Here is an 18,912-nt window from a genome sequence, read left to right on the forward strand (position 1 = left end):
AATCCAGACTCATGCTTATAGAAGATGTAAAGACACCCTTACTTTCCCCACTATTTACAAGACCGCCATTTCAATCTTCTAAGATTTAATTTATGGAGGCTTCTTAAAGCAAATGCAAATATACATCAGAACAACATGAAAACTGTTTGTGGAACTGCATTTTCTTGGGAGAAGTTTCCTAAATTTAACTTAGTAAATTAAATCAGTACAGAAATGCAAATTTTAACAAATGTAGGTTGGATTATTTAAAAAGATTAACGGTAAGAAATGCTAAAATAAAGCACTGAAATAAGCTGAAATGTCCTTCTAAGTGCAATCATCACCCAGGACAATTTTTATTAAATCTGGGGGAAAAAGAAAAAAAAGAAAAAGAAAAAAATTCATTAAAGAGGACAGAAAAGTCTAAATGTAGACTTATGTCCAACTTTCCAGTTTGCTTCCTACAGATCTCACAGAATAGCAATATTTTATTGCTGCATATATTATATAGCAGAGGTGGACATATCTCTAAAAACTAAACAGTTTTCCCTTTTTTAACTTGAACAATTTTGTTTGTGACATTAAAAAAAAAATCCCTTGGTCTCAAAAGTATGTAGGCCAATGCTTCAAAACAGAAATTAAAGGACATCACAAACTAAAAAAAAATTGTCAAGGTCATCCTCCATGTTTGGGAATGTGTTAAGAACAAAACAATGGTATAATTTATAATTTTTTTAAAAAATTTAATTAGAATAAATGCACATACTAGTAGAAATAACTGAGAGAAAAAGTTTGAGTAAATGCCGTTTTATTTGACAACATTGTTTCAATAATGGGCTACTAAAGAAAGAAAACTCTTTACCAAAGAGTATTAAAATAGCATCAAAATAAGTCATCAAGGACTCCTGTGTTCCAGTGTGAAACAGTGTAAATGAGGAGATGAGGAAGGAGGATGACATATCTCAAAAACACCTCACAGAAACTTGTTTTTTTTAAAATGGAATAATTGGAAAGTGTATAAGACGAATTTATAGAACTATTCAATAGTTTATTGTTCATTTAATTTAAACATACTAGGTTGGGGTTTTCTATATTTTTACTAAAAGCAGATATGCACACAGAATGATTTTGCCACCTATATAAATTCAAGACAAAGGTATTGATGTTAGCAGCATTATTTCTGCTGTCAGCCACTGGCCAATACCACCAGTTGCACAATACTGCCAGGCACAGCAGAACAGCTGGGAAAAGATGAATTATTTACTGCTGCTCATGTTTTCTAGAGTATCTAGACTAAAAAAAGGCCTCCTTAAAAAATTTCAGATGACACAAACTTTTCCAATTAGTAGGTAGCCTGAACTATAGTAAAACTTTTTCAAAACCACTTTGGACTTTCTTTGAAAAGATAAGAGTCTTTTTGGGGTCATCTCAGAAGAGATGTTTACCACATGTCATTACATTAAAATTCCCAAGTAGTACCCAAACAGTCTTGTCTCTAGAAATCCCCATTTCAGAGCTGCAAGCTCACACTGCAAATGTGCTAAAGCTGTTTAGAAAAAGTGCAGCACATACCATTCCACATTGCAAGAGAAGTTAAGACAGCATCAAGTGCTCACACCTCTCTTCTTGGTGATACACTGTGTTCCCTCCTTTGAGCGAAACTCTAATTTCACAGCAAAGGAATAACTTAAGCTCATGCTGCTAAAATTGAACAACCCGTTTCAAAAGCGTTCAGCATCCAGCTTTCGTTATTTTTTGGGGAACAATGTTAAGAGGGTTCAACCCAAGATTTGAAATTAGTTTTGTTTCACTAGGAAAAGTAAACCTCTTTGAAAGTCTGGCCCCAAAATGGGTGCTGAACACTTTTGAAAATCTGCTTCAATAGAGAAGAGTAAGTTATTGCTCAAACAGCTCATACCATTAAAAAGAACCAACAAAATGAATACAGATGTTCAGCCGAAGAGTGATGTTATTTATGGACACCAAAACCATGTGAACAAAAAGGCAGCTACAAGGCTGAGCAGGCTGTTAGTTCTACTTGTTATATCAAGTTGTTAATAGGGTAAGAGAAGAAAAGCTACTCCAGAAGCCAGAGAGCTACCAAGCCCCAGTGAATGGCCGCTGCACACGAAAGATAGATCTTACTGCAGAGACCTCGGTCTGGAGACCAGCCACTCTTTTTTTCAGGTCCTCCCCTTGAGCCTCTTTGGCACTTAGCTCTTCCTTCAGTTGCTCTACCTGTCACGACATTGTTATGCTTTTAAATATTTATTATTTGTCAGCTTCTAGTTACCCAGTCCAAGTAACTAAAAGCGACAAAGAACTGAACAGAAGAATCAACACTGGTCACTCATTTTTCTCTTCCATTCTTTGTTAAGTCTTCTCAGAAGTTTAATATCTGTGTAATTTCATATAGGTCGCCAGACATGAATTTGATTATGAAACAAAAGATGTATAGTTATGGTTATGTTCCCATATGTCAGGTATAGGGCACTTATCCCAACGGTTTTGAAACTGGAATTCATAAGGAAAACACATCAGGAAAAAGGACATATTTCAACTTAAGAGGAGTAAAGTTAATTGTCAAGATACAGACACAAATTACTATAAAATACAACAGTGAAAAAATAAATGCTGTGCAATTACAAAACAAGGTAGGACAACCGGATTGGAAATGGTTACGAGTCATGAGAAAACAGTTACCACAAAGGACCAAATTTTCTGCAGGAAAAATAAATGAGCAGACACAACAGACAGAAGAGATCCAGAAATCAAGTAGCTGAACAGATCTATAGGTTCACAGAGGGAGAAGGGAAACTAACAAGAGAAGTTGCTAACAAGAGAAGAAGGAAAGAAGAAAGAAAGACGAAATAATGGAAGGAAGAGATGCTCAAATCATGTCTCCATTCCTAACTTGAAGGGGATATCCTTCAGTTCCTGGAAGCAACCCAGTGGAGTAAAGGACAAAAGTATAAAAGAACAGATGTGGTTATCTTGAGGTAGATCAGTGAGCTGGTGTGAGGCAAGTGGAAGAAACACATACTTAGTATATGTTCCGACTTCAGGGCAAGTAACACTTCAAGATATTTCATTCAGCATTCTTTTCTTGACAAATAATTTCAAGCAGGACAAATGCAGTAGGCTGAGGACCTAGTAGAGTCATTTTCAACCTCTGTCCCATGGATTTGTATACCGCTCACAGGGAGTACACAAAAGTTCAGAAAAAAATTAAGAAAAGTAGGACTGTTCACAATATACTTGAATTTACTGCACAAGGGGGCCTGAATCTTCATTAAAGATCATTAGGGCCAGCTAAAAGACTGAGAAACAAAGAATGAATTCACTTTTGCCTACAGACATTCAATAGTCAGTGTCCACCTTTATACCTGAGGATCAACAAGTCTCACTGCTGTATTTCTCCTGTATTCCAAACAACATAAATTAATGCTGGCACCACCACTGTTGTAGAATCTACTCTCATTCTGACTCCACTACTGAAAGGAGAGTGAAATGGAAAGCCATTATAGTGGCAGTTCATGCTCTTTTCAGTCTTTATATAATAACAAGGCCTACTAGTTATAGAACAACAGCTGCAGAAAGAAATATCCTTTTTTCAACAGACTGCATTTGAAAAGACTTTAGACCAAATAAAACCTAGAACTACAATGGATTAGCAATGGACTAAAGATAAACACAAAATCTTTCTAAAATAAGAGAAAATCAAGCATGACAATAAAAGCAGAATTTTGGCCACTGACCTTACTGAGCCAGCATTATCATATTTTCAAATTTGAATCTAAAATTCTCTTGAATATTTACAAATTACTTTAGTGGCTTAATGGCAGAACACAATAAATTCTGTTTCCCAGCACTCGAATGGGAAGCCAGACCATAAATCAATCCTAGCTGTAGTATGAAAATTTCTCTCATCTGTTTGCTAAGCTCAGTTTAACTTAATACTGTCACTTGTTCTCTCAATACCTTATTTTTCATGAATTTGGAATGACTACGGTACACCTCCATCTGCTTCATTTCCTCTTCACGTTCCTCTGTGCTCAGAGCTCCATTTGACTTCAGCATCTGAATCTCCTCTTCCAAATCCCGGAGGCCACGCTCCATGGAAGAAATTTTCGAATCCTGAAAACGATTAGAAGAGACAGATAAAGATACAGAGTCAGATGATTTGTTAACATACCACTGGAGTGAAAAAAAGGAAATTATTTGTTAGACGTGTACCTGCCCTGGAAATTTACTCCTGAAGTTCCTACAGAAATCAGTCTATAACTCTTTACATCTGAGTGCTCAGATACTCATTTTTCAATTTTTTTTTCTACCTTTCAAGGAAAGCAAAAGTTTAGTACTTACTGAAAGAAAACATGGCTCAGGAAAGGGACACAGTATATGATGAATAATATGAAGAAAAGTTGCCTTGTAATGCAAAGCCAGCATAAACCAGAGAAATTTAATTCTAATTGAATGGATAGCCAAGTGTGACTGCAAGAATGGTAAAAGACTGGGTTTGTGCCACTAGAAATCTAAGTGGGGTCACAAATGGAGAACAGAAGGGCACCATAATCTAGGAAAAGATGCAACAATCTAGTTTGGATTGGATATAGCAGTAAAGAATCTGTCAAGTATTCTGGCTCGTACATACAACGTATAAAACATTTCCATGCTTTAAAAATATCCAGAAAAATAAAAAAGTCAATCTATCATTATCCTCACAGTTTTGCAGGATGATCAGTCTACTTGGCTTACTTTTCATTAGAAGTCTTATGTGTTAGGAACAGCAAGAATAGATTCATACAGCACACAGAGTCTCATGAATACTCATAAACAGGAATATGTATTTATGGATTGTAATCTCTCAAAGCAGTCTAATTTTCTTAATTTAATTTCCCCAGAATATTTATTCTTTCCTGAAAGAGAAGTAGGGTTTGAAACTATCCTACAGTCTTTCACAAACAAAACCTTTATATATTTTAATTTGATAATCAAAGAACAGCTGAACAAAAAGCATGAAAGATTTTCACATACAGGTGTTCATTCATGAGATAAGGTTTTTCCTAAAAGACCATTATGAAGATCTTATCGGATCTCCTGCTTGATGTTTGATGCTTAAGTTAAAATCAGTAAAGCAAACTTTTGCAACAGAAAATTAGAGAGCTAGTAAGGTGAAGTGATGTGTTGAAATGTGTCCAGTATTTAGTTTCAGCACTCACATCATTTCCCAGAAATGCCGGTGTGTTTCTCTTTTGATAGTAAAGACACTTATTGTTACCAGATGGTCAATTAGTTTTCATTAGTATGGACAAGAAGGATGACTAATAAAAGAATGACAGTAAATGAAAGGCTTCAAAGTAGAAAGATGTCATATGAATATGGAAAACACTGACATAGAATGGAAAAAGTTGCAAGGTAAAAAAGGAACAAAAATAAAAGAAAAGGAGGGATACAAAAAAAGAATAGTTTGCAAAGACAGTTTCCAATTTTTTAATTGTATTTGTCCAAACCCTGTCTGATGTACTTTATGGGCCATACAATATGAAATATGATAGCAAAAAGCTGTGTAAACCACACACTTGATTGTGGCTCCTGAGCTCCTGGCAAACTGCCATCAATCCATTAAATACTTAAGTTAATGGTTTGAAAATTCAATTGCAAGTTCATCTAGAAAAGTTAGGTTTATGATGACATACAGACATCTTTCTAGCTATATGCTCCATTCTTTGTGGGTGTTGAGTTTGCCAACTTCATTACACATAAAATGCAAAGCAGTATTTCAAATGTTGATAATACAAAAATAAAAGAACCCACATCATCATAAAAACTTAAAAATCTTTCATACTAATCTATCTTTCCCATTCTTGTAATATAATGGACTTTTAGTTAACAAAGAAATCCACATATGCTGCTGCAGGCAGACAGAAGGCAGGTTTCTACTGTGTCTGTCTCTTCACTGATCATTTATAAATAAAATAATACAGATAATTAAATAGTATAAAGTAAATATACTTATTTTAAATTAGAAGACTGACAGAAGTATATGGTATTTTGTAGAGTCAGTCACCTTTCATATGAAAAGCCATTTTTCAGAGAACAAAATCAACTGTGGCCCAGACACAATCATTTACCTTCATCTCAATAACAGTTTGAAGAGCCTTTGTCTTGGCTGTGTCAGGAGCGTTTTCAAATCGACGATGGATCTCCTGTACCAGCAGAAAAGAAAGCAAGAGTTAGACTACTGGCATTATGTCCCAACAAAAACATAACTACTAAAAGCTTCTCTTTTTACTACATAGCACAACTCAATGCTGCTTTCTGCTGTTACCAGTTCATACATTTTCTTTTAGCACTTCTCATATCAAAGAAACGATAGGCAAAAGTTCATTCAACAGAATCACAGCCTCAGTTAAAAAGGCCCAACAGAAACTACATCTTTGACTACCTACTTTCAAAATAAACTTCAAATGACAGCTGAGTCTACCAAAAAGCGTATCATCTGCCTGCTAAACTAATCTAAACTCTTGATATTTTCTCACAGAAGACATACGTGTAATTCATTTGACTAGGTGTTTACTGAAAACAGTAGCACTGTGGTTTCTATTTCAACAAGCTATGGGGTGCAGCTGTTGTTGATAACTCTCTTTTTTCAACTTTTTTACCCCAGAGTAGCACTATTTAACTACACAGGATGACAATCTTTCTCCCCTGGGCCTCGAGCATTAGTGAAAGTACATGACTATATAGCACATTGTTCTAGAAGCTCACAGACAAGAGGACACAAAAGTCCGTGTGATATTTATGTTGATGTAAATTCACAAAAATAGCATGTTTCAGACTGCTTGCTAAAGAATAAAATGATAGAAAGCTGAAACAACTTGTTCTACCATATAAAACAGGGGTTTCAAGACAACAAATGTGAACACAGAAGAAAAAATATAGTAACTATTCAACAACTTCTTTATTCGTCTTAAAATAGTATTGTCCTTACACCACACGCTAATGTTAAATGTAAGAATGTGAATACTGTTAGAATGTTAATCTTGTATGCCATAAAAATACTTTGGTGCCCACAGAGTACAAACTGTGATGTCAGTCAACCTAACAACAAAATGTATATGTGCCCAAACACAATTAGCCACCCGCTTCCCTAAAAGAAAAATCCCCGAAGCCATTTCCAAACTTATATTGTCAATAGACATGGTGAAGAGAGAGCATTGTGTATGGCAGTCAGACAGGCAACTTGCTCCTTATGACTAATTACTTGAATGAGAGAGCTGCACCGTTCTTTTCAAAATCCTGAAAACACTACTTGTAAGACTGTTCAGTCTCCTTCCACTGCTTTGAAGTGAGCACGATGGAGATATCTAATGACATGACAAGGGCCACAAGAAGAATTTTGCATAAGTCTGGCATAAGACCATTTGCATAAGTTGATGTCCATGAATGGTAATAACAAGAAAAGCCAGTAGAAGGTTTGTTTTGTGTCTGTAGCATCATAAGCAAGGTAGTATTTGGGAAAGCTCATCGTAGCACACATCCTGTGCTGGTGTAACACCAAATAATTCACTCTGTTTGGCTATGAGAGCACCTACTGGGAATATACATATAAAGAACAGAACTCCAAGAATCCCATTTAACCCCTTGGAGAGAAAACTAGCAAAAACAGTTGAAGATGCCCCAGTCAGATCTCGGTGGCACATCAGAATTCATGTCTGCCTAAAGAAAAGTTACATGGGACGGGAGGAAAAGAGGGTTTGAATCTCTCAAACTTCACCATTAAAAAAAAAAAATCTGCTTTTCCTAACTTCAAAACTCATGTATGGGAAAAAGGGAGTAATTATGAAGATGATTCTTTAAGCTTAAGAAGGTGAAGAAAGATTCAAGAGTGAAAAGTATCCTTTTCTGAATTGCACGAGCTTTCTCTAAATACAGAAAGTTGTATCTCCAGCTGTTCCTGTCACATCAGTTGTACAACCATCCCAGTCCTATTATTGTAGAATAAAATGAAGCAGTTTGATAACAGAAAAGAAATTAAAACAAACACATGAGCCTTGAGAAACTGAGAAAACAAAGGCTAAGATGGTCAAAACATAATACGCCATAAATCTATTTTGGAAACTATTATTTTTATTTTAGTAGTTAGATAATTTCCACTTGTGCAGAGACGCAGTTTCTGACCTGAGAACATAAAATCAGCTACCACCATAGAAATGGCATAGAAGGAATATGTAGGAGGAGAACAGCACGTCTGTAAAGGGATGCTAACACAACAGTGCCTGTTTTCTACATTGCACAGTGTTTTCCCAAACAGAAAATTCTTCTAAGCTTCTTCTTTAGAAATGCCTGTATCTCCTCTGTCTGAAGGGATGCTCTGCACTTCAGCAAAGGAAATGTCCTACTTCTATAGTCTTAAGTAATTCCACTGCGATTTGGATGACATAACCTGCCGAAAAATAACACCTCCCACCTCATGGCTGCATAGTAAGGGCTTAATTTTGGCAACGTGCCTGTGATTCTGAGGAGCCTGAGAAAAAAGGCTACAGGCAGACTGAGCCTCCCCTGAACACAGATTTAAGGGCAGCTGCTGAAGGAAGGTGGTGCACAGATATCCTTTCTAATTATGCAATACAGGTTAGGTACATGTGGCAGAATAGAGAAATACTAATATATAGTATCTCTTATGTATTCAGAGTCTATTGTGGACACACCCCCCATAGATGAATGAAAATTAAGATTTTAATCTACAAACCAGGATTTTGCACAATCATTAAAAACATAGAGCCACACGCAGATATCAGGATCAGAAAAATACAAACCCAATCCTTCATTCCTTGCAAGTTATCCGTTCTGATAAAGTAATAAAGCACTATTCCTTGGCACTAATTTCACATACAGAGCACTTTCAAATGTTATTGTTCCACAACAGATCAGTAAATGTCAGCATCTTTGTACCTTTGAATGTAATCTAGCTTATTAAACAAGGAGTGGCTCTTATAAATCTATGTTATGATTTTATAGGTTCAATGATTATTTTAAAACAGATGACAAAAAGGGGGGAAAAGCTACTTGTTCCCAAGGTATGTGCAACATGCAGGCTTTTCACTGTTAAATATTATTAAAAATATGCACCGTGTTTCAGTTTAGCCAGTGGGATCTTCTAGCCACCAGATATCATCACAATATTGCCACAGATATTGAAGAATGCTCTGTTACCCCATTTCTGTTCCAAGTTTTATGTTTAGTACCCCATTATTACAAGCTAGTAGAGTTTCTACAATTCTTTGACATAAACAAGAAAAGCTTTAGGTGGAAGGATGTCTTATTGCCTGTCTGGCACTAGTGCTACCACTACAGGTAATACTGTGTCCACTTTGTGTGTCTACAATTTAAAAATGATATTGATATATTTAAGAGAGTTCAAAGAGTGACTGCAGGAACAAGATGTGTTCTTAGGGGGAAAAAAAATCAAAGCAAAAATTACGATGCAAATTGATTCCAACATTAAATTACATTTACAGGCAACAAGAATTAAAAATGGGTTGTTCTGCCCTCAAAAAAAATTAGGATTCAATAACTAGAAACTGAAGGCTAAAAACAGGCAGAAGTTCTAAACAGTGTGGCCACCTTACCCAGAGCTGGGGTTCATATTTCATCACTGCCAATTTTTAATTAAGAATAGCCATCTTCTTTTTAAAGAAGTTTTACCACAGAAAAGATATAAACTAAAGGTGTACCTGTCAAGTAGGTCTACAAGGTAGCACAGTACTCCATGAGAAACCATACTGTAATTTTCTGGTGAGCATAATTACATAGAACAGCTGATCAAACACACTGAGAACACTGAATACATAAAGAAAGTAGCTGTGATAAAGTGATTTTAATGTGCCATAAAGAATTAGAAATTCTACAGGTTTTTTTTTTCTTGACCAAGAAATACCAAAATAATTCAAAATTAGAGAATATAGTTTAGAATTGAAGGAGTCCTCAATAGGTAGCAGTATAATCACTATAAATTATACATGTGTGCATAAAAATAAAAGTAGGAATTTGGTCTGAACCTTTTCTTCCTTCATAACCTGGCCATATTATTCATTACTATTTCCTGCATCTGATTTTGCATGGGATTTAGAACAAATGTGAAGGTGCACTTTCAAGCAATTATGTTTTTATAGTGGTGTAGGCTATCTGCTTGAAAACACAGCAACTTATCTCTCAGTAGCCACAAGATAAGCAGTTTCCAAAGCAATAAAGGACATGCCTTCCATTTCCTGCCAAACTTACATAATCAGGTAGTACATTCGACATGAGTAAGAAAAACACATTATTTCATACATAATTTCTTTTTCAAAAAACTGTGAAAAAAATGTATAATTAAAAGCACAGTTGTAATTCTGACTTTTTTTTTTATCCTAACTGGCCTACCCATGTCTGAATATCATCAAATATGACGTTCTGTGATGGAGCTTTGTATCATTCAGTGGACTGGAGAGTTTTAGTTGACTAAAAACTATTTGGTTTTATTCTCCAACATGTAGTCCAGGCCTTACTAAATTAATGTTTTATCTTTTGTACCTAAAGTTTAGTTTCTCTGACAGCTTTTCTGTCTACCTAGATTTTAGCAAACTAGTTACAATTAATTACAATGAAATGCAAATGTTACAACTAACAGAAAATTTCAGGAGCATCCATCAGTGCAGAATTAACTGAATTAACATCATTGTTAATTTTAAAAATTATTTAATAGATATATAAGATAAAACAGATCTTTAATTGTGCAGAAGGACAAATCATATCTGACTAACCTGATTTTCTTCTGCAGTGAAGTACCTGGCTGTGTGTGTAAGGGATGAGCAATGGGTATTGCATGTCTTGATTTAGGGTCTTTGGCATGGCCTTCAAACATCCTTGGAGGCAAATTTGTGAGACACAGACTGGATAAGTGGTCAACAAAATGGGTGGAAAATCAGCTGGACTGTCAGGCTCAAAGCCTGGTGAGCACTGTGAGGTCCAGTGGGCAGCTGCTTACTACTGACAACCCTCAGAGCTGGTACTGTTCAGTGCCTTCATTAATGATCCGAAGGGTGGGATGGATTGCACCTTCTGCAGGTTTACAGATCGCATGAAATTTGGGGAAGACGTGAACCGGGAGAAAGCAGTGCGCCCTTGATGTAAAAAAAAAACCCAAACCCAAAAAACAAAACAGCCCAACTTCATCCTGGGCTGTATTAGCAAAAGTACACAACCAGGAGATGGGAAGCAGATAATTCTCTCTGTGCAGCTCTTGTGAGAGCACTGCTGGAGCACTGTGCCCAATTCTGGGCTCCCCAGCACAAGGAAGGCATTGAAAAGCTGAAGGGAGTCTGACAGACAGGCACCAGGGTGGCTGGGGCTGGAACATACGATGCAAGGAGAGGGGGTGAAAAAACTGTGTTTGTTTAGTTGAAAAGAAAAGAAGGCTTGGAGGGAAACTTGATGCTCTCTAGAACTAACTAACTGGAAGCTGTAGAGATGATGGAAACAAAAGTCTTTTCAGAAGTGGAAGGATGATAGGCAACAGGCAAAAAAGTCAAAGCACAGAAAATTTAGACTTGCTAATACGAAAAAGATTTTACCAGGAGAGCAACCAAATGCTGGACCAGGTGTCCAGAGAGGTTGTGGAATCCCCATGGCTTGAAATTGCTCATTTGAGCAGAAGGTTGCATGAAATAACCTGTGGGAGAGCCCTTCAATCTGCATGACTCATTTATATAAATATCTTTACTACCTGGGGCCAGAAAGTGACTGAATAGTGTTACAGTTGTTTAGTTTCAAGATTTTTTACGAGTATTTTTCAAAAAGTGCTCGATACCAGTAATTTTAACTTCTCTTTCAGCAACACATAAAAATGAACTGAAAAAAGAATTTATAATAAGAGCTCTGTATAATTTATTTCATTGCTATTGGAGTTTTGCTACTAAAATGTTAGAGTTAAACAAGTTTGGAGGTAGTAATCGTGGTAGTTCCTTCAGAAATTATTTCTGCATTTTTCCACTTGTCATTTCCTGCATTTGCAAACCCAATCAACATAATTCCCTGAAAAAAAACCTGACTGTACTAATAAAGAGCATAACTTTGTAAGATGTACTGAAAACTGCAAGCACATCCATAATGGGGGGTGCCAGTTGCTTGGAAGCCTAATGACCTCTGGCTAAAGAAACTCATCTCTCTGCTTTGCAATTTTATTAATCCATTCAGATGATTATTTCTAAATCCAATTGAAACCTTCAGATATTAGGACACTTCAGTTTGTTAACAATGGCATCAAGTAAAGTGAAAATTAAAGCACAGCTTCCAGTTAATCTCGCTATTCCAATCAGCAAGAAACAAAAGAAAAATCCCTTGAAAATTCAGCATTAAAGGCAAGATAAGATGAGAGAGACCAATTCAAACCACCCTATTACTTCTAAGCAGCAAGTCATTGTGTTGAAATCTGACCACAGAAGTGGGAATTCAAAAGCTAAAGAAAAGTCAACCAAAAATTAAAATCTTAATCATGTAGAACTTTATTTACATACGTGCTAGTCTTAATTTTTTTCTCTTCCTGATTATTTAAGGTGCAAAAGCACTCATTTTGTACTTAAATTAGCTTCCAACTTATTAATGGTATTTTCAATTTTTTTTTCTTCTACTGCAATGTTTCACACTTGCAGAAATAAAATTCCACAAATTTCACTACTACTGAAGAAAAGTCCAGGATAATACTAAAATCTCCAAGGAAAGTACACCAAAGATGTAATTTGTAAACAAAGCAAATCATGTAATACATATTAACGAAGAAAATCTTCTAATATAACAAAACATCAAAAGACATTAAAATTTAAACATTTTAAACCTCTAATCCCCAGCGAGATTTATGCATTGTTTCACATAGTTTTAAAAATCCCTTCTGAAGGGGATGGAAGTGCTAAAATGAAATAGTAAGAAATTATGCCATATGAGAAAAAAAAGGAAAAAAGAAAATCTCTTTGAAGACTAGCACATTCATATAGAAAAAGGAGTTTTGAAATAGATTAAAGAATTAAATCTCCACAATTTAGCCCCCATGTCAGAAAAAACAGATGAGTAAACCTACTGATATTTTACAGACTATTTCACTTTGATGAGACCAGAATTATAAAACAAAAAAACCATCCTGACAGATGACTGCAGTTCTGATTTTTTCCCATTCACTTAATACCAACACAGTATTGAATTATTATTAAAAAAATTGGAAATTTTCTATACAATAATCAGAAAGTGTTTAAGATTTTTTGGTAGTTTGGAAAAACAGAAAACAAATATGTTATTTTTCACCCTAATTTTTAAACTTCTGAAGAACTATCAAGCTACCAATCTCTGAACTGAGGAACAATGAAAATAATATTATCTGTGTTTAAACATTTTTAACTGTCATTCTTTTGTAAAGTGACATATAAAAATTCCAAACTACAATGGTATTAAAGAAGTAAAATGTATAAAGAATAAATTATGCAGGTTCTCAAGCTGCAATAGTCCATTTTCTCAAATTTTAACCTACAAAAGCTCTGTATGTTTTAAAACTACTTGCCAACCAATCAAGCTAGTGTAACAGAGACATAACTATTTAAATTATCTCTATTTAAGTCACTTCCCCCTGTCATGCTTTTCTAAAAAGTCAAGAAGATGATGCAGCAACATAAAAAGCAGAAACTTAATTTTTTTAACTCATCAGAAGGATATCCTCTAGTATGATGGTGGTAAGAGTTCCAGTTACTGAATCTATCTACTGCAAAACAAAAATTCTCTCTAGAACTATCTTATTCATGTTGCAAAATCTTGGAACAGGACAAAAGTGTTCTTTGAGATAACTCTAATTGCTCCAATTAAAATTTGTAAATCCTCCTCTGAGCCTGGAGCAGAAAAGGGTAAGAATTTTAACACACCCATGGAAAAATAACTTGTTTGCAAAACTGGTCACAGTTCATTAAAATCTGGTCAGATAAGGGAAACAACCTTTCTCTTCCCTGGGCACAGTCCAGCGGGGCTCCAATGGTATGTTTAGACAGCACATCCATCCCTGCTCAATGAGCTCCATCCTGCTGCTGCTGTTTGGCCCCCACGGTATCAAGTTTTGATAACCTAAAGCTAAACACACGTGTGTTAGAGCCCAGAGTGCCTGCTCACTGCTCTGACAGACTGCTGCCGAGTGGAGAAGGAATAGAGAGTGCTCACAGAAATTCAGTGCCAGTTCCCAGAATAGAGCGGGCACTGTTCGATCCAAGATCGCTACACAGAGGGATCGGTTCCTGCCGTAAGGCCATACTGGATAACTGTGAGGCACTTCACAAACAGGACTTTGTGGAGTCACCATCTCAACAAGCACTGAAGAAGAGAAATAATAGCTTTTTCTGCCATAGCCTCTTTCCTTAAGCTCATTGTGAATGAGTGCCCTCATGAACAATCCATTTCAGTGACTGTTTTACATACAAAACCACCCTTTATTTGTTGAGCACTACAGCCCTAACTCCTTCATTCAGTTTTGCACTCAGTTGTAATAAAAATCCATTTGTTTGAATGCGCCCAATAAGTAAAAAAAAAATAAGTTAAAGAAGTCAAACACTGTAATTTACTGCCAAACAGCTTTTTGTCACAGTGTAAAGCCTCTGTTGTTTCTTGCCTTGTTCCACACCACTGTAGCATGCAAATCTTGAACCTAGAACTGACTTCTGAAGAAACAAACCTTCGAGATAAATAGCCTTCCTTCTGTTTCCAAGTAATGGTTGTGCTCAGCCATCTGTTCTTACATCCTCGTTGGACTGTCCTTACAAATCTTAGTTTGCTCACAGAACTCCAAGTGTTTAGAACACCAAGTATGGATGCAATCGCATCATAATCTGCCATAAGTTGCACTGATATTTGGTCTCTTAATCTGTGTAGCTGAGAAAAATGTATTTCTACTCAGTGCATCTAGCATTTTGGGGAGGGGGGAGCAGGGAGGTTGTCAAAAAGAGCACAGTAAGCTTTATTATCTTTAGAGCCATGTGCTGTCACAGCCATCACTGATAATTCTGCAACAGGCGAGTCTGGAACAATGAGGAGCAGTTAATGCAGCTTGGGAGCTATTCTGGAAGCTAAAGTCCAGCTGCTGGATATCATCAAGTATTTCTTGCCAGTATGATAATAATTTTGTTTCTGAAAGTTAAGTTTAGAATACCAACAATAAGATGAAGAATTGTCACTAAGGCTGAAGAAGGGGTATTCAAAATAGAAGCCATCTTTTTATAAACTGTGAAGCTTAAGCTTGTTTTCTAGGGTAGAGGAATGTGATGCAGCCACACTGTTATCTGCTGAAGTCAGGACATCCAGATCCATGTCTGTGTTCCAATGTTCAATGAGACATTTATTTTTTCATTATTTTGTGTTAATGAGAGACTGCCCTCTGTATCAGCAAGCTGCCAATCCTACGCTGAGAGACTGTCCCCTTATCAGCAAGCTGCTATCCTATGCTACACAGAGGATCTTTCCTGGAAAGACTTTTTGAGAATCTCCAGAATTCAGGACATTTGGGAAAAGCCCAAAAGAGTCAAATTGCTTATGGAGATACCTCTCACTAGCTGCAGAAGAATCCATTTCATAATCTGGATACGGGAGATTGAGACAGTGCTCTGGGAGATGATCAAAAATATGCAATGTCTTTTACATGAGGAACAATCAAGAAGTAGAGGACTTTTCAGCCTGGAAGAAGAGAGAACTTGGAACGGACAGGACAATTTATAATTGTGAGCACACAGTTTTGGTAGTGATCACCTGTTCACTGTGTGTTCCAGTGCCAGTGCAAGAGGCTGCCAACGAAACTACTGGGAGACAGGTTTAAACTCAAAAGAAATAAGGCAGGTTCTTCCTGCAACAGAGAGCAGGGCTCTAGAAGCACTTAGCAAATAATTCTACAGCTGCAGAAGTTCACATGGGCTCAAGAAGACACTGACTGCGTACCTGGATGGCAGATCCATGGAGGATGCAGAACTGACAAGTCACAAAGAGTTCAAGAAAACCCTCCTCTGTAAATAACCAGGAAGATGGGACAGCTTTACAGGGAAGTATCATGTTGACCTTTTTCTTCCCCTTCCCTGTGTGTCTGTACATGGCCATTATGTGAAACAATGCAGGACTAAAGGGACTGTTGGCTTGAACTGGTACAGCTATTCCTTGGTTATAATCTTATCAGAACCACAGCTCTGGCTTCTCTTAGAATTTATTCTCCTTTGGAAATGAGTGCAATCTTTAGTACAATAACAATAACAGCAAAAGCTGAAGAAATCAATCAATTCACATTTCATTTTCAAGGTCATAGTGCACTGTAACTGCACTGTCTGCCTGAGAAGCTGTCTTATGACCTTGAGTCTTAACATCACACTTGGAATCACATGTAGGTTTAAAGTTGAAAAATTGAGGGGATACCTTTTCACTTTAAGTGTAAATCTTTAGTATTATTCCCAACAAATATTTTACCAGAAATCTAACATGCTTGTAGAGTCAGAAACAGTACTAGTGGATTCTGATACCTCAGACCTTGCTTTGGCTAAGATGGTCATGAATGCTGTTAAATTTTTCTCAACTTTTCTAATGTGTTAGAACATGAAACATAAACGCTGACCTCCCAAGCACTTGCAAATCCCTTTGAGATACTAATGCTTCCTTTAACAGAAGTATTTAAAGAAGAGTTTAGCATGCCTTTCCAGATACTGGGAATGCTAGATATAGAACCAGCAAGGAAGTAAATTCATTTCTTCAAGGTAGCTCAAAAAATTCCATAGTTAGTGTCTGGGGGAGCAAAGGACTAAAATAACCTGAAGCTATGGAAATACAGGTAAATAGATAATAGAAGGTTGATGGAGAGGGGTGATGCAGACACATCTAAGAGGCTCTGCAAAGAGACAACTTCCAGCTGTGGAACAGTGATAGCAAAAGTGAACAAGATCCTGCAGAGCAGAGCGACTTGGTGGTGAGGAAGTCAGATGCAGTCAGTTCCAGTTCAGCAACTTCTTCTGATTTTCCCCAGCCTCCTGGAGCCCCAAGGCCTGAGTTTCATGAAGTTAGGTCTGAGGTCACTTAGCTCAGCCTAGCTCAAGCTCAAGGACAACACACAGGTACTAACAAAACCCTTCCTGTTGTCACACAGTTCCCTAAGGGGCTAATTTGGCATCTCTGGGCACAGCACTGTGTTTCCAAGGCTACTGGTGTGCTCAGCTTCAAGGCTAGATCCCACACCATAACAATGGCTTGAGCTACAAATTACACTATACCCAGCTCATACTTCTCAATGAATTAGAGCCAGGTGAGCAGCAAGGAGTAGTTAATTTTAAAATACTTGATAAACAGCATTTGCACTTTAAAAGTCAGTAAGTCATCTCTACCTCTGCCCTAGTCATCTCTAGGAAACCTTTTACAATAAAGACTAGGATTTAAGTGACTGATGATTTCCAAATATTGTGAATGAAACAAGAATTCCTATCTCTCAACATCTACTCATGAGCAGAAGGAACAAACGTAACCGCATTCCTAAAAAATTACACAGCTCCTGCCAGCTTTTCATTTATGTTGCTGGACTTAGAGCCGAAACAAATGGAAGCCATGTGAGGCTCTTCCTGAAATAGTTACAAGAATTGGAACAGAATTATCATTGGTTGCTAAATAAAGGAAAAACTGTAGTGTAGAAACTCTGGAATCATATTATCTTCACTCCAGACACTCAAGAGATTACTGCTCTAAAAAAATAAATCTGGCCTAAATCTGGCTCAGAAATGCAATGGGCTCCAGCTTTCTTATATAAATGCTTGCAACAGCACAACTTCAATGGGTCAGGTCATGGAAAACATATGAATAAGAGGTATTAAGAAGTATTTATTTGCTGCAAACACTTATCTCAAAAACCTCTGTGCCAGGCCTTGCTTTCCTGGCTTCTTAGAGAAGGGGTTTAAATCCTGTGTATGTGTAGGGCTTTCAAAAAAAATGCTGAACCATGAAGTTACACTCAGTGTGCAAAACAGGTCACTAAATTCACACACATAACACACATACATGTGTAGCCACCAATTCATGCCTTCAAACCTCAGATGCATGTAAAATAATCTTCACATAAAATCTTATCATTAGTGAATACACATATTCACATACCTATGCCCCTGCACAACCTTGCTGAATCACTTATAGAAATTAATAGTACAACACTTTATGAGGCAAAAGCAAGAGTAAAGTACAAGAGGAAAATGGTATTTAATAATATCAAGAAATTTAATTATGCTGGCTACACAATAACTCATTTATTTTCTTTTCTTTATTTTCCTAAGATATTTGCATTATATATAACCTATATTTTATTATAATTAGCTTTGAATGATTAAGAGTGAAGAATGCCTGCCGTTGTACTCCTTTAAGGCACAATACAGATATAACAATGGTTTTTCTTTTCTGTTTTCAGAGGGATGGTGAGAAGGGGTTACTATGTGTGCAGCAGTGTCCCTTTAAGTAATCTTTTTTTTGGCTGTGCATCCAGGGCAGCTAATAGTTTTATCAAATACCCTTCACAGCAAGATGACTGTTTCCATGGAAACTGTAGAGCAATCATCCATTATTCTTGCAAAGATTTCTCTCAGCTCTCACCTAAATACAGGTAGCTACTTTCTCTCAAACTACAACAGAACAGACAAATTCATTTTACAGGCAGTGTGACAACTCAACTCCAGAGCTTCCTATGGAGACTACAGGGAAAGTGAGGCCTACAACACAAATTCCAAAAGGGACATGCAAGGAAGCCATAAAGAAATTTTAAAATAGCCACAAATTCTGTCCACCTTATAGAGAGGATGGAAGATTCTTTCCTTACAACTGTCAAATGGAGAGGAGACAGAGTTGACCTGAGCTCTGTCACTT

At 36.7% G+C, this 18,912-nt stretch overlaps 1 protein-coding gene across 11 annotated transcripts in view; it reads right to left on the reverse strand.

Moving 5' to 3' along the window:
- ERC1 (ELKS/RAB6-interacting/CAST family member 1) overlaps positions 1-18,912 on the reverse strand; it is a 273,196-nt gene that overhangs the window by 201,410 nt on the left and 52,874 nt on the right. For 4 of the 11 annotated variants that reach the window (XM_018080443.2, XM_018080442.2, XM_018080440.2 and 1 more), the window contains exons 3-5: positions 6,114-6,188; positions 3,961-4,116; positions 2,125-2,217 (exon numbers count right to left, since the gene is read on the reverse strand). In XM_018080443.2, the coding sequence (XP_017935932.1) occupies positions 2,125-2,217; positions 3,961-4,116; positions 6,114-6,188 (324 nt within the window). The remainder of the gene's footprint in view (positions 1-2,124; positions 2,218-3,960; positions 4,117-6,113; positions 6,189-18,912) is intronic. The other 7 variants (XM_018080448.2, XM_018080447.2, XM_018080446.2 and 4 more) reach the window with 2 other exon arrangements.

This window comes from Manacus vitellinus, unplaced genomic scaffold (assembly GCF_001715985.3).
Source record: "Manacus vitellinus isolate BGI_N305 unplaced genomic scaffold, ASM171598v3 scaffold_5_pilon, whole genome shotgun sequence".
In the NCBI taxonomy this organism is placed as follows: domain Eukaryota; kingdom Metazoa; phylum Chordata; class Aves; order Passeriformes; family Pipridae; genus Manacus; species Manacus vitellinus.